The sequence below is a fragment of the Mugil cephalus genome, chromosome 4 (assembly GCF_022458985.1).
Source record: "Mugil cephalus isolate CIBA_MC_2020 chromosome 4, CIBA_Mcephalus_1.1, whole genome shotgun sequence".
Lineage (NCBI taxonomy): Eukaryota > Metazoa > Chordata > Actinopteri > Mugiliformes > Mugilidae > Mugil > Mugil cephalus.
The window spans coordinates 27,284,214-27,297,860 of NC_061773.1; the positions used below are offsets into that span (position 1 = coordinate 27,284,214).

At 48.6% G+C, this 13,647-nt stretch overlaps 1 protein-coding gene across 1 annotated transcript in view; it reads right to left on the reverse strand.

Annotated features, from left to right (window-relative positions):
* Positions 1-3,972: 3,972 nt before the first annotated feature.
* The window catches only part of shq1 (SHQ1, H/ACA ribonucleoprotein assembly factor), a 35,373-nt gene continuing 25,698 nt past the window's right edge, over positions 3,973-13,647 (reverse strand). Inside the window, exon 12 of the mRNA XM_047584221.1 lies at positions 3,973-4,907. Coding sequence (XP_047440177.1) covers positions 4,238-4,907 — 670 coding nt within the window. The 3' untranslated portion in view covers positions 3,973-4,237. The remainder of the gene's footprint in view (positions 4,908-13,647) is intronic.

Consider the following 13,647-nt stretch of genomic DNA (forward strand, 5'->3'; position numbering starts at 1 on the left):
CAGACGTCGGTATAAAGCTTCACGTGTCCGCGGCGGGTCAGAGTCGAGCTGCCGCGCGGCTGTTCTCCCTTATAAAACGTTCCCTGCCTCGACAGAGTCACCTGCAACCCCCGACGCACTTAACAAGGCGGTGTATAACGATGAGAGGCTTTCTGGCTCTCGCACACGGCTCCGGCATGGCAGAGGCAATTTGCTGCATTAAGCTGCCTGATAGCACACGTCCACCGAGAGTTAGGGAGTGATTTAACGGACATTGCTCACACCAATTAGAGTGAATCAGCCAGGCAGCGGTGCCGACGACAAGTGGATGCCGACGCTGTCAACACACACACATGCTCCCACACACGCGCTGTACGGAGAAGAGGGGGGTGTTTCACTGGTTCTTTTGTGATTAAGAGCATGAAAATAGCCCATTTAGATAATCCTTCCCCGTCAGCACTGTCAGCCGGAGAGAGACTCTGACGTCCCCTCATTACCATACGCCAGTCATTTTCAAGAGGGCCGACTACAAAGAGGAACTCAAGAGACTGAGCCACCTGCTTCCCGCCTCGTCCACCTCGTCTCGTCCGAGGCCGATCCCTCGGAGCGACACGACGCGGGACGGAGGCCACAAAAAGGGCGAGAGCGGGGGGGCCGACGCAGAACCGCCAGAGAAAGACGCCGCACAAAAGGATTTCTATCTGCACGCCCGTCGGAGGAGTCAGGCCCTGAAGAGCACCTGATTCATTTCTTCTGGAGGGCTATTAATCTTTTCAAGCACCAGAATCACTTTGGCTCTCAGGGAACGGGAGAGGAGATTGAGTTTTCTATTACAATCAACCAGAGGCAAGGAGAAGGAGGAGAAGGAGGAGGAGGAGGACGGTGGAGGGGTGCTGGTTACGACACCGTCCTTGCCGCTGCCTTTCCCGTATAAAACAAAAACAAGGAAAGGAATGCATTATCTCCTGAGTGGGATTACTTTTAAATTTCTGGTCCCGGTTAATTCACTGTTGACGTAGAGGCTCTTTACATTAAAACGCTTCGCTTGGTCTTCGGATGATTTCAGTTGAGTCCGTGTGTTTGCTCACGAGGACAATGAGACACCTTGTCTTTCCAGACAGAAGATGCCCTTTCACGTCTCAGGCTTCTCATCTGTGTGCTTACGTCAAGCAATGCATTTCCATAGCAGGAAGGCTACGTGAATTAGCCAGGAGGAGTTTAAGAAGTCCTGAAATATAAGAGTATATTACATACACCGATCAGGCATAACATTATGACCAGATAATATTGTGTAGGTCTCCCTCGTGCCTCCAAAACCCATCAGAGAATGAATGGACATGGGTCTTCAGCACCAAAGCATCCTGCTCTGGATCGCCAACCTATGCGACTACTTGACATTCTGCACCTATACCGAACTCTAAATTGTGACTTTTGTCTCTACAAATATGAAACCCTAAAAGGCTGGAGTCATTATGTTGGTTGAATTTCAAATTTTGACACAAACTCGTTAGTATTTGATGGTCAAAGCACATTTTTTGGAATCACACCTTTTGATAATTCCAACGTCACCAATCATTGCGTCATGTGACAAATCTCTCGACCAGTACGAGAAGTCATTGCATCGAAGTCTTCAGTATATTTACACCACATCAGGCGTAACATTATGACCACCTTCCTAATCTTGTGTAGGTCTCCCCCTTGTTGCCTCCAGAACAGTTGTGACTCATCAGATAATGGACATGGATCTTCTGAGGGTGTCTGGAAACAGAATGTCGTTAGTGGGCGGCCTTTGGGTCCTATGGGTTGACGGGAGGCGCCTCTGTCTGTGGATCATCCCACAGATACTTGATCAGTTTGGGATCTATTGAATTTGGAGGCCAGTCCAACACCTTGTGCTGTTTTTCATGTTTTTTGAAGTTGTTCCTCAAGTGTTTTTGTGTTGCTACAATCAAGGAGTGTAATTTCTATGGGATGGAGGTGTCTGGTCTGGTCTGGTCTGGTCTGGTCTGGTTTAGATTGGTGCTAAATGAATGAAAACCAGGTCCAAAAGTTTCTCGGCAGAACATTGAATTGTCACAAGATGGTTTTAAAGTTATTGACTTCTCCTGACGTGGGTCATAATCTTGTGGCTGATGGGTCTATATTAGTGTAGTTTATGAGAATGTTACAAGGCTACAGCTTAGTATCTAATGGACTGTTAAATGAGGAGTGACATGATCATTTTACTCCTTTACATGTTGGACATGTTGATATAGATCGTGTCTCTGATCTCACAGTTTATGTTAACAAGTCAAAATCACTGGGAAAAAACGAAGATGCACTAACTTCAGTGTGTTATTTGTGGGAACCCCCCCATTATAAGCCTTAAATAGCTTCCTTGGGGTGCCCCCATTCCACACATTTAAAGGATTCTTTGTACAACATGATGATGTGTAATGCACAGTCTGTACATTCAGCACAAGGCCTTAGCAGACATACCTTCATTATTTGACATCTTCCAGTGCTAATTGCCTAATTACCTAATTACGAGGCTGAGTCAAATCAGTCTTGAAGACATTATCAGTTTGTCGGGGGTCAGAGGTGAACGCTCGCTACATGTGTAAGTGCCTGATTTATCAAACACGAGTCAAAACAGAGCACGGACGCCACATTAAGCACCGCCTCGTAGAATTTATCAGCTGCGTCCATTAAACCGCGGCCTAGCCCACTTAAAAAGAGACAGAGAATTAATTGCGAAAGAACTCAGAAGACGTGTCGGGGGGTTGGTTGAGGACCCCTCACCAGACCCCAAACACCCCCCATCCCCCCACCACCACCACCACCACCAGCAGCAGCAGCAGCAGCAGCAGCAGCAGCAGCAGCAGCAGCCAGGCTCCGAGTGAGGAGGCAGCGCTAATGGAGGAATACGGAGGCCACTGCTTTCAGATGAAAAACGGCATCGGGGGCCCCGTGTCACTTAATCAATGTGAAACCCCAACGGGGAGAAGGGATCCGCCGCCTGCAGGGAGGGAAGGGGGGGGGCAGTCAAGTCACAGCACTCACTGCAAAGAAGGGGTTTTAAATGGGACGGCGATGATGTCGCTGGATCCCGAGGGAGGTTGCTACGCTACAGCGATGCCGTCTCTTCTTGGGAGGTTCCCGACAACAACATCCATCTCTGTGACACGACACGACGAGACGCTGCCGCCGCCGCCGCCTTCACCACCACCACCACCAGCACCACCGACCTAAAGAGCCGTCGTCATCATCATCATCATCATCATCATCATCACCGGCGGCTCCAGAGCTGCCGTCAATCAAGCCGGATGAAATAATAATAAAAAATTGAAATTAAATTAAGAATAAAAGCCTGAAGCAACACAGAGGCTGTGCTAGATCTCCCTCAGCTGGTTCCAACCCGTTACAATCACCACACCACTCTCACTAATTTGGGTCATTTCTGTATTCCTTAATTATACTAATCAATGCAAGTCCACTCAGGGGACACGGATATTTAACTCCTCTAGTTAAAGCCTACAGGCCGCAGCGTGAGCCACAGTGTCGGTTTGTCTCCGCCGCTCTATCTGGCGGCTGCCTCGGGTCCTGGGGTGCTCTTATCGCTCAAACTAACGGCTCCCCCGCCTCCTCCTCCTCCACCTCCTCCTCCTCCTCCTCGCTCGCGGCCCTCATCTATCTGCCTGACATGTGCTTCCTTGTTTGTTTTCTCTCGCCTGTTAAGACGCGGACGATGATATTGAGCCGTGTCGACGCCGCTCCTCCGCTCGCGCCGGCCGAATCAATCACCCCCCCTCCGCCGCCACCACCACCACCCGGGCCCCGGCTCCGTGCTCCACTGCCCTGTTTAGTGCAGACAGAGTCTTTTCCACTTCAATCAATGCCGAGGCGTCAGGGAGAGGTTAGTGCTCTTCCTGCTATTTATTAAGAGGAGAGTAGTGGCTCTCTTTAAAAGTAGCTCCAGAGTGACAGGCAACAAAAAGACAAACGCTTCACAGCTTGGTGGAATATCTTTGCCTTTTCTGTTTATTGAAGCCCAACGTGACATGTAACAGGTGTAAATATGTACAGAGGAAATATACATGGTTAATAGACTGTTGGCAGATCACTGTTAGCGGACTGAACTCCTAAAAAATCAAAATGTTCAGAGAGTAAAAAAATAGACCACAATTATTCTTATTTTTTTATTCTCATTAATGAACAATAAAAAAACATAAGTTCATCACTGGAGGAACACTCGTGCCACTTACAAAGAGTTTACAGGTCAGCTGATGAAGTCCGTCTCAGGATCGTGCAGGTCCTCCTGTGTTTGGACGATGAGTAAAGGGTTCCTGCGAGGACTCAGCTCCAAGAAAGTCCTCCCAGATGTGCCCTCGGCGCTCCCCGCTGCAGCCTCGTCCAGCTGTTTTCCGAGGCTGGAGTCTGGCGGAGAGATTCTCAGCTCCTCCGCCACTTGATCCCCCAGCTCCTGGATCAGCTGTCTGGAGGGACGGGCGTCCACCTTCCTCTCCTCTGCAGAGAAAAACGTGCTCGTGGGCTGGTGGGGGATGGGAGAGGGGGAGGGGGAGGGAGAGGAGGAGGTGGGCTGGGGCTGTGGAGGGTTGTCCTTAAATGTCTCTCCTCCTCCTCCTCCTCCTCCTCCTCCTCCCTCCTTGGATTCAGCGCAGCCCTGTCCTTCAGCCTCAGACTCTTCGCTCTCGTCGGATGAGTCGCTGCTGCTGCTTCTGCTGCTGTCACCGTAAGACACGGGAGCGATCCTGGAATCCCGTTGCTCTCCCACCACCTCCTCCTCCACCTCCTCCTCCTCCTCCTCCTCCTCCTCCTCCACCACCATTGTCGCTGCAAGCTCCAGCTCATCAAGCTCCAGCTCCAAGTCCTTTTTCTCCAGGGAGGTTTTTTTTAACGTCGCACCCAAGGCTGTCACCTTCCTGGACCTGTGGTGAAATGGAAAAAAAAAAAAAAAAAAAAAGTTCTTGTGGTGTTTGCACGGAGACAGAGGAAAGAAAGGGAAACTACATCAGTGGCACCAGAGACGAGAGAAGAGACGTGACGACTGACTGATGGACTGGCTCCGCGTACTAAAGACATAGCCACAGGATAACCATCTACAAATCTAATACCCATTAACCAAACCTCATATGAATGTTAAGTAGAGCGCGATTTGCAGAGGCGACGGGGGCTCAATGAAATATGGAAATATGGATGTTTAATAATGTAGGAAGATGAGCGCTGCTGATATACGCCGGGCTCAGGATCTCCTCCTCCCCCTCCTCCCACCCTCACCGCCGCTCTCCCCCTGCGAGAAGTGATAAGAGACAGAGAGGAATTACAGACAGAGGCAGATCCCTCCCTCCTCACCTCACCTCACCTCACCTCACACAGAGGAGAGGTAAACAGCTCTCGCAAACGTCCGCAGCAAGATTTAAATCCTGAGTACTCAGATCCAGAGAGAGAGAGAAAGGCCACGACAACGTGGGTGCGGTGGAAGTGGAAAGAATGAAGCTTCAGCCGGTCCTTAAGTGGCTGGAGAGACGGTTGCAGCTGTGCACCAAGTCTTGACTGCAGTCCAGTCAATAAAAAAAAAAAAAAAAAAAAGGCCTGGACGGAGAATGACTACAGGCAACAGCCCCGCAGCTAAATGTCTCAAAGATTAAGAGAATCCTCCAATAAAGTGGCGACATTAGACAACGTTCCCGTCCCCTCGGTTTTATGGACGCGTCTCTGCAGAAGACGACGCGCTGAGGAGAAAGAGGGAGAGCGTTTTTATTGCTGATGAATGTCCTCCTACAAGGCCTTGTTTGTGTAAAGCCATCAGATTGCACGGAGGCCTCCTCTCGCACATTATTCATGCTGGGAGCGGCTGCCGTGCTGCCAAAAACTTAAGTGCTTGCTATTCGTCCCCCCAGCGCGGTTAGGGAGGGCGTGCGTGCTGGCCCCCATCGCCATGGTGATTACGAGCCGACCTCTGCGGGTCACTGCCGATTCAGACTGTGTCCATTCGGGGTGGGAGAAAGTGTGTGTGGTGGGAGAGGGGGGAGGGAGGGAAGGAGGGAGGGGGCTACTCTTCCGCTGCCATTCGCATTCACACACACTCAGCCCTTGTTGCCCTCTCTGGTCCAATTAACCCACTGCTGAGCACCAGGATGGCTCCTCATTACCAGTGCAGGCCTAATGAGCTCCCTACTCTGGTGACTTAAGTGTTTATGGAAGCAGCTAGCGGGGGGGCTCGCATTCATTTAGGACCTCAGTAGGGACTGAGTAAACACATCTCACAGGTTTGCTGGATAACACGGACGCGCCGAGAACCCAAAGTGTTTCCCATCCACACTGGCAGAATCTGAAAGCAGAAGCCGAAGCTGAAACAGAAGCAGAAGCTGAAGCAGAAGCCGTTCAGATCTGTGCTCTGCATGCAAATACAGCAAGTACAGCAAATACAGCTGATGGATCTTTGTAAACGGCAATGTGCAATAAAGAGACATGAGACATGTAAATAATTCCATATTTATTCATCTGTGCCCAGACGTTGGTTATTTTTAAAGACCCTGCAGCAGAGTTCACATCATAACTGAACCCTGGAAGCTTCTATACGCACAGTCACCACCACACACCATCAACATGAACTTTTAGTTAATTCTTCTGTTCGTCTGTTGTTTAGTTGGTTAATAGCTATAATGTCTGTGAAGGTTCTCGGTGATCCAGGTCATGGTTTATATCCAGAAAGCGTTTTTTTGATCCAAGTAGCTTCTTCAGTCCTAAGAAACTGGAGGTAAGTTGAGGTTTAAACTGGAACATCTGTGGATCTGGTCCAACAGAAACATGCCTGACTTGTGTCCATTAACGGATAGATGCCGACTTGCTGAGACTCACCCGTCGCTGACACCAGTCGTGCCAGTTTCTGCTCGTTAACAGAAACAAGTCACGCAAGTTTCTGATGGTCTGCACCCACAGGTGTTCCTGTTTAAACCTCGAATTCCCAACAGTCCCTTAAAACTGAAGAAAAAAAATCTCTTCTAGTCCAGCTGCCTCTCTTCAGTGGTTTTTGGATCAACTGCAATAATAATTTGAATTTAGACATCACAGAGTTTTTATGGCAACTATTCGAGAATAAAAGCACCATGTTTAGCAGGTCGTCTTGAATGTGACCTAAGGTGAACTGTGTGTTCAAACCAAAGAAATGCAGTCAAACACGTCCTAGACGTCTGGAAGGGTCCGTTGAGACGGCTGCATTAACATCCAATCACGTAAAACAGGTGCCCAGGATGCACTGAGATCACATTTAAGAGATCTGATCTCTGACCACCTGCACTCAAGTATTATAATAAATCTACTATTATAAACGATCACCTGAAAGGATAAAGTGGTGTAAGTGATGTCTGTTCCATAAGTAAGAATTTACAAATAAAAGTATTTAATATGAATTCCAGTGTGTGTGTTTCTGTAATTACTGATGTGGTCAGGTTGATGTATAAGGTATGAGGAAGTTTCCTCATTCACCGTCTTTATTTACATTTATGACCAGAGATTAATGGTGTGCATGGAAAACAACCAGGGTTGGAGTTATAATCTGAGTTTTGTGCAGGTCTAACTAACGTCAGGGTGGAGATCAATTAATAATAACCTAATGGGTCAATTGGGTCTGAGGAGGTTAACGTTTGAAGTCAAAGTCAAGACGCACACACATAAAACAAAGCTGTTCTCGGGTCTGGAGCAGCGGTCGAGATTCGTTAGAGACACCAGGACTGAACACACGTATCTAAAGCTTAATAAAGATCTTAATGTGAGGTCTGAACAGGCGTTAGTTAGGAGTCGTATTTCTATAGCGAACACTTCCCAGATTCCTGAGATATCGTGGTGGACAGACTCACAAACATCTCTACACAGCACAGACAAAAGCACCGGTCAGCGCCTTTGTGCTAATTTTCAAATTTGTACGGCAGACTTTCCAAATGTGCCCCGACGAAATAAAGACGAGCGCCACAGACGCCTCGTCACAACCCCCCCCTCCCTCCCTCTGTGGGCGGTGCTCCATTCTCCTCACACAATCCCAAGCTGTCCTTCGAGGTGACTTATGTGTGAACCCAGAAAACCACCACATTCTTTGGATAACTCTGTGTGAAAGTCAGCAAAAGATTCCCCAAGGTTTTTTTTTGTTTAACAGTGACAAATAGCTCGTTTCAAACACTGAGCGCAGGATATCAAGCCGTTAATTTAACCTCCGGTGATGGCGACGACGATGAAGAAAGTGTGTGCAGCAGCCTGCACGGAGTCCGTCAGGGAGCCAGGCTCCATAAAAAAACCCACGTGAGAGCTTCCTGTAGCGGGGCCGGAGCAGAAGAGCCTCCTGCAGCACAGCCACTTCAAAGGCTGCCCCGTATTCTCTTTCCCCCGTGGGAAGTCATTATTGAGTTAGCAATGGAGAGGCGCGCTTGTTTTCTCTCCCCCCCTCCCTCGCTCTGTGGTGGGAGAAGCTCAGCCTGCGGTGAACACAAAGGCTCCGTCCAGGAGGTGGAGGGGGGATAATGTTGTACACAATCCAGTCATTACTACACCGCTGTTGTGGCTTGCCTTCATTAAACTGAGGAGGGGCTGCTTTTTTTTTCAAGGTTGGAAAACTTCTGCCGAGACAAAGACTCCTCCATCTGCCAAAGCCTTTAGATGAGAATAGTGGAAAAGAGAAAGAGAGAGAGCGCATGTGTGTCTGGGACGGAGCCGAGCTAAATTACAATCTGACATTTCTTTCATTAGGCTCGTGCTCACTGAGAGAGACGCTCATTCAGCGCCTCTGCTCTTGAAAACCTCTCAGATAAAGCTTGTGCTCAGATGTATAAATCTGTGTAATATAAGCACCGGAGTAATTTGCAATCGCATCGTTCACTAGCCGGAGGCGAGGGTGGGGTGAGGTGGGGGGGTACTGGGAGATGTGATCCACCAGTGTGACTGAAAACTGGAATGGTCCGAAGCACTAGTAGCTACTCCGGTTCCAGAAATGAGAAACGCAGATGTATTTATCCAGCCAGGCAACGTTCAAGACCCGGCATAGAGGAACCTCAGAAAAGAGTTAGTGGACCGTGGAAACACTGATCTATGGTTCATCGGCGGTGTCGTAAATATCCGCTGACAGGCCGGGAGGATACTTTGAAGGAACATTGTGTTTCTCACATCCTGGGTTATCATTTTGTCCTTTATACCCATCAACAAATTTACTGCAGGGCACGGAGATTTCACAACTGACAACATTAAAACCGTCTTGTGACAGTTCAGTGTTCTGCTGGGAAACTTTTGGACCTGGCGTTCACTGGTGTGGATGATACTTAAGCCCCTTTCACACGGCACGAAAAATCCGGGCTGACGTGGGTTTTTACGTGCGACCCAGGATTTTACACTATGGTTTTTCAATCAAACAAATCAAATGCATTGTGACAGCGCACAGGTGAATTAGCCCTACGTCATGTTCGGGAAGTCCTACCATTCGGGGAATGCATGTGTGACTGTGTTTATATACAGCTTATACACCGGCATCATGGCAGTGCACTGGCAAGACCGTGAGATCAGCGAGTCTGAAAATCCCGTGTCAACCTGGTATTTTCGATATGAAAGCGGTGTTACACATGTAGGAACCACCTAGACCAGACCAGAAACCCCCACCCCACAGCAATGACACACCTTGATGGCAGCAACCGTCCCCAGCAGGATGCAGCCTGACACACACACATGAACATGTTCATTTGGCCTCCAAATTCACTAGATCCCAAACCCTCCTCATCAAGGAGTGTCATTGCTATGGGGTTTGGGTGTCTGGTCTGGTCTAGGTGGGGGCTACATGGCTAAATAACATCCACATGAATGAATTCCAGGTCCAAAAGTTTCCCAGCAGAACATTGAATTATGATGATTATTATGTCTGTGGTCATAATGTTCTGGCTGATCGGTGTATGCAGATCTACTACCTTCTTCTATCTCACAGACACAATATTTCACATCTAATTTGCAATGTTAAGCAGCCTGGTTTGATACGCCTCCATCTCAAGCCTTTGAAGCTGCAAAGACACAAGAAAAAAAAAATGAAAGAATCACTATAATCAGTTGCATTAGCTGGAGTCGGCACTGGAAACGTGGATAGAGGACGTTATGCAAACATAGCAGCCTGTGTTTAAAATGAGCCTGTGTATTCAAGACAGAAATCTGGAGTGGCCTCACGCTGAGAGGAAATCTGTACTACTTATCCCCGTTAGCTGGGAGACATTTGTCCCTTTGTTCTCCCCAGCGGGGGCCCCTGAGGATCTCCTTCAGCGCTGATAGAGCAGCTCCATTATCCGCTTCAAAGCTCTTAGGACGGGCAAGTTTGACAGTCGTGTGCGACGTCGCCTGGTGGAAGCCGCGCCAAACAAACATCTGGGTGTCGGATGTCAGACGTGTGGCTGACATGTTACAGAACCGGTGTTTAACAGTTCATTAAACATCGTTCTAATTCGGAAATTAAATGAGAGCATCCGCATGAAACCAAGATCAATATCCACTGCAGGAGCTCTGTGAACCTTAAGCCACAAATATGCTTCTGTGCAGGGCTACGCAAAGACCCGATGCAAAGACGATGCCAGACATTTATACTTGTGCAAACCTTTGGCGAAATTTTGTTGGAATTTGGCCGAGTTATACAAATATCAGTATCTACAGACCTCAGTTACCCATTCCGGTTCTTTACTGATCCAATTCAATCAATTTGAAAACTGTGGAAATGGAGAAGAAGCCGGAAATACTAAAGCAGAAACACTTGACTACCAAGCGAAGTCAGCACAGGTGTCTGCGTTGATGCCGGAGCCTCTGCAACACTTGAGCGCAGAAGCCTAAATTAGGCTTCAGTGGATCTACACTTGTAAGACCTCTTCAGGTTTGTTTTCAGGGGACAGAAGAAGTTCCTCCTCTTTTGCTTTTGTGCAGCGCTGACAGTTTGCTGCTTGTATCGCTGAAGTCACAGTGAAGCGTAGACCTCGCTCAGCTCTCAGCCCAGAGTCGGGTAAACTGAGGTGACCTGACCGGCCTCACTCAGCTGAGGGGAATCTGCTTCTAAAGAGTTTGACTGCAGGCCTTAGCTAACACACTCCCCCCGCCCCTCCCTCCCCACGCTTGACCTTGTTGCCCTGGGGCGATGGTGGTTGTTTGCGCTCCAGATGCTTTTCCCTACGGGAAGCTGCTGTCAGAGCTGCAGACACCGTGTCCCCGACGGCCAAAGTTACCGACGCGATGCAGAGGACGAACGAGGCGAGGGAAGCGGAGAGAGATTACGCAGGAAGAAAACGCTGAGGGCTCCGCTATCTGCATTCCCAAATTAAAAGGAGCGCACACAACTTGATTCTTGGCCGCTGCCTTTGTTGTTTTCACGTGGTGCTGCACACATGCGTTTCTTCCATTGCACATCTTCCCGCGGTGAAAACAACACCCATTGTTTCTGAGGACTGCTCACTTCACACCTACCATTCACAATTATTCCAGCCTCTCCATTTAGCCGTTGTGGTGTGAGGCTCCGCTTATCCGCAAACCATTTCTTGTCAATTTTCCAGTCTCTGGAGTAATTTGTCACAGTCCATTTCACACGGCTTATAAAAAAAAAAACTCACACATTTGCACCACAAAAGAAAGAAACAAAAGAAAAACAGAACAAAATTTTCTTGCCTTTCCACTAATGACTTCATCCTCCTCTCAGACTAACCCTGGAGCATACTACTTGTATGCTCCCGTGTTAGTTTTTTTTTTTTCCTTGCGAGAATCTAATTGACCCAATTAATAAGGGTGGGTGGGTGGTTGCAAGTGAACCAGCGCTGAGAAAAGGAAGTTGTGGACCTTCTGATTAAACTGAGGTAGTGTAACACAACACCCAGGCTTATAAGCTTTGTCTGTGCTGGCTGCCATGAGTCTACGTTGGCCTGCCTCCAAGCTTTTTGATAAAGGGAGGGAACACAAAGGGAGAGAATGTGAGGAGACCTCGCTTTTTTTTTTTTTTTTTCTCTTTCCGTCTGCCGTCCAGCAACTCTGCAGGGGTTTCTGGCAGGAGAAGACCTTCACAAGTAACACTGAAAAGTAACGCACAGGAGAGGCTGCAGCTCCGTTTGGAATAAAGCTCTGCTACCAATTCAGAGATAATTAGGTTTGGACGCGTGTGCGAGCGCCAAATCAAAAAGGTTTTTCCGACAAGGACGGACAGACTCTGGAACGGTGAAAAGTTTAACAACACTGAGGCGATGTGAGGACCAATTTGCTTTGAGGTTACACTCTTGATTTCAGTTCGCAGGGGTTGCGCTCTCTGCGTGTGAGAGTGAAGGAGGAGAGCGCCCGCCCCCGCGGCTTAAATCACGGTGAAGTCTTTACGAGGTTGTAAATTTGAGACGATGTCTCGGCAGTCAAGAGGAACTTCAGGAGTCGAAACGCATGTGGGACAGCGAAGAGATTAAATAAATCAACCCCTTCCAGCAAGCGAACGTCCATTAATCGCTGCGTCCATCATGTGCAGCCCTGCCCGGCGAGCTGGATACACGGGGAAACACGCCGGGTGGGTATGGATTACACGTCGTCTAACCGCCGGGCTCCCAGAGACGACTCACTTAGCGAAGGATGACAAATCCTGCACGTGGGAATATCTCACACCAAGGAAAACAATACCTACGCGATCTGTCATCGAGCCTGTCAGGTCGTCACGCCGCGCGTACGGCAGCCGAGGTTCGGCCCGTGGAAATCAGGGCTGCTGCAAACCTCGCAGAACAGGCGTCGCTCTAATGAGCTGCAGGCTCCGTCTCACATCGTACCACAAACATGGGAAAATAGCTCCATAAACCACAGGAGGAGATTGTAAGAAATTTCTCCTCACACTCCCAAGAACAAAACAGCTATTTATGCTTTGCGGCTCTCTCGAGTGGCTGGAGGTGATAGAAGTGGTATTGCTAATCTGGTTGTCTTTTTCACAACATGACGGCTCGCTAGAGGCGACAAAACAAAAACTCCGCTTTCCTTTTCAAAGAGAATCTAACAATTCAATCACAGGTCAGTGCCAAGAGAGCGCGGGGCTAATCCGTTTAATGATCGATGCAGTGCGTGGCGTGTTAGGTCAAGCTGACATTTAGTTCCAATGTACAGTGGGGAAAAGGGGGAGGACGGGGACGGGGCAGCGCTCCGGTGGCCCTCAGTAAAGACGAGACCGATTGAGTTTTTCAGGGAGTTGACAGAGCTTCAGCAGCTCCATGTTCTTATAGAATAAAGGATAGAGCATCAAGAGCTGGTTCGATTCATCGATATCATTAGCCTTCATGCTAATCGATTCCCCTTATCGATTCTTTACACCCCCAGGCCACATGGTGGCAGTAATCCACCTGAAAGTTGTTAAAACAGAAGATGAAGAAAAATCTTGACGTTGAAGCATGTCATTCACATGCCATCATGCTTACGTGATGACAAGGAAGACGTGATGGCGAAGAGTCTGAATCGGTCCAAAATAGCTTCTCTTCACCAGAACAGACTGCAACAGCGCAACGTGCAAACTATGCAGCACTGGAATTACAAGCAACACCACCAACGTGATGAAGCATTGGTTGACGACTCATGGCATTAGATGCTGACAGAGACATGTGTTGGTCAACCTCTGGTCAACGAGTGCAGCTACTGCCAAGTCTCAGCAGAGCAGAACTA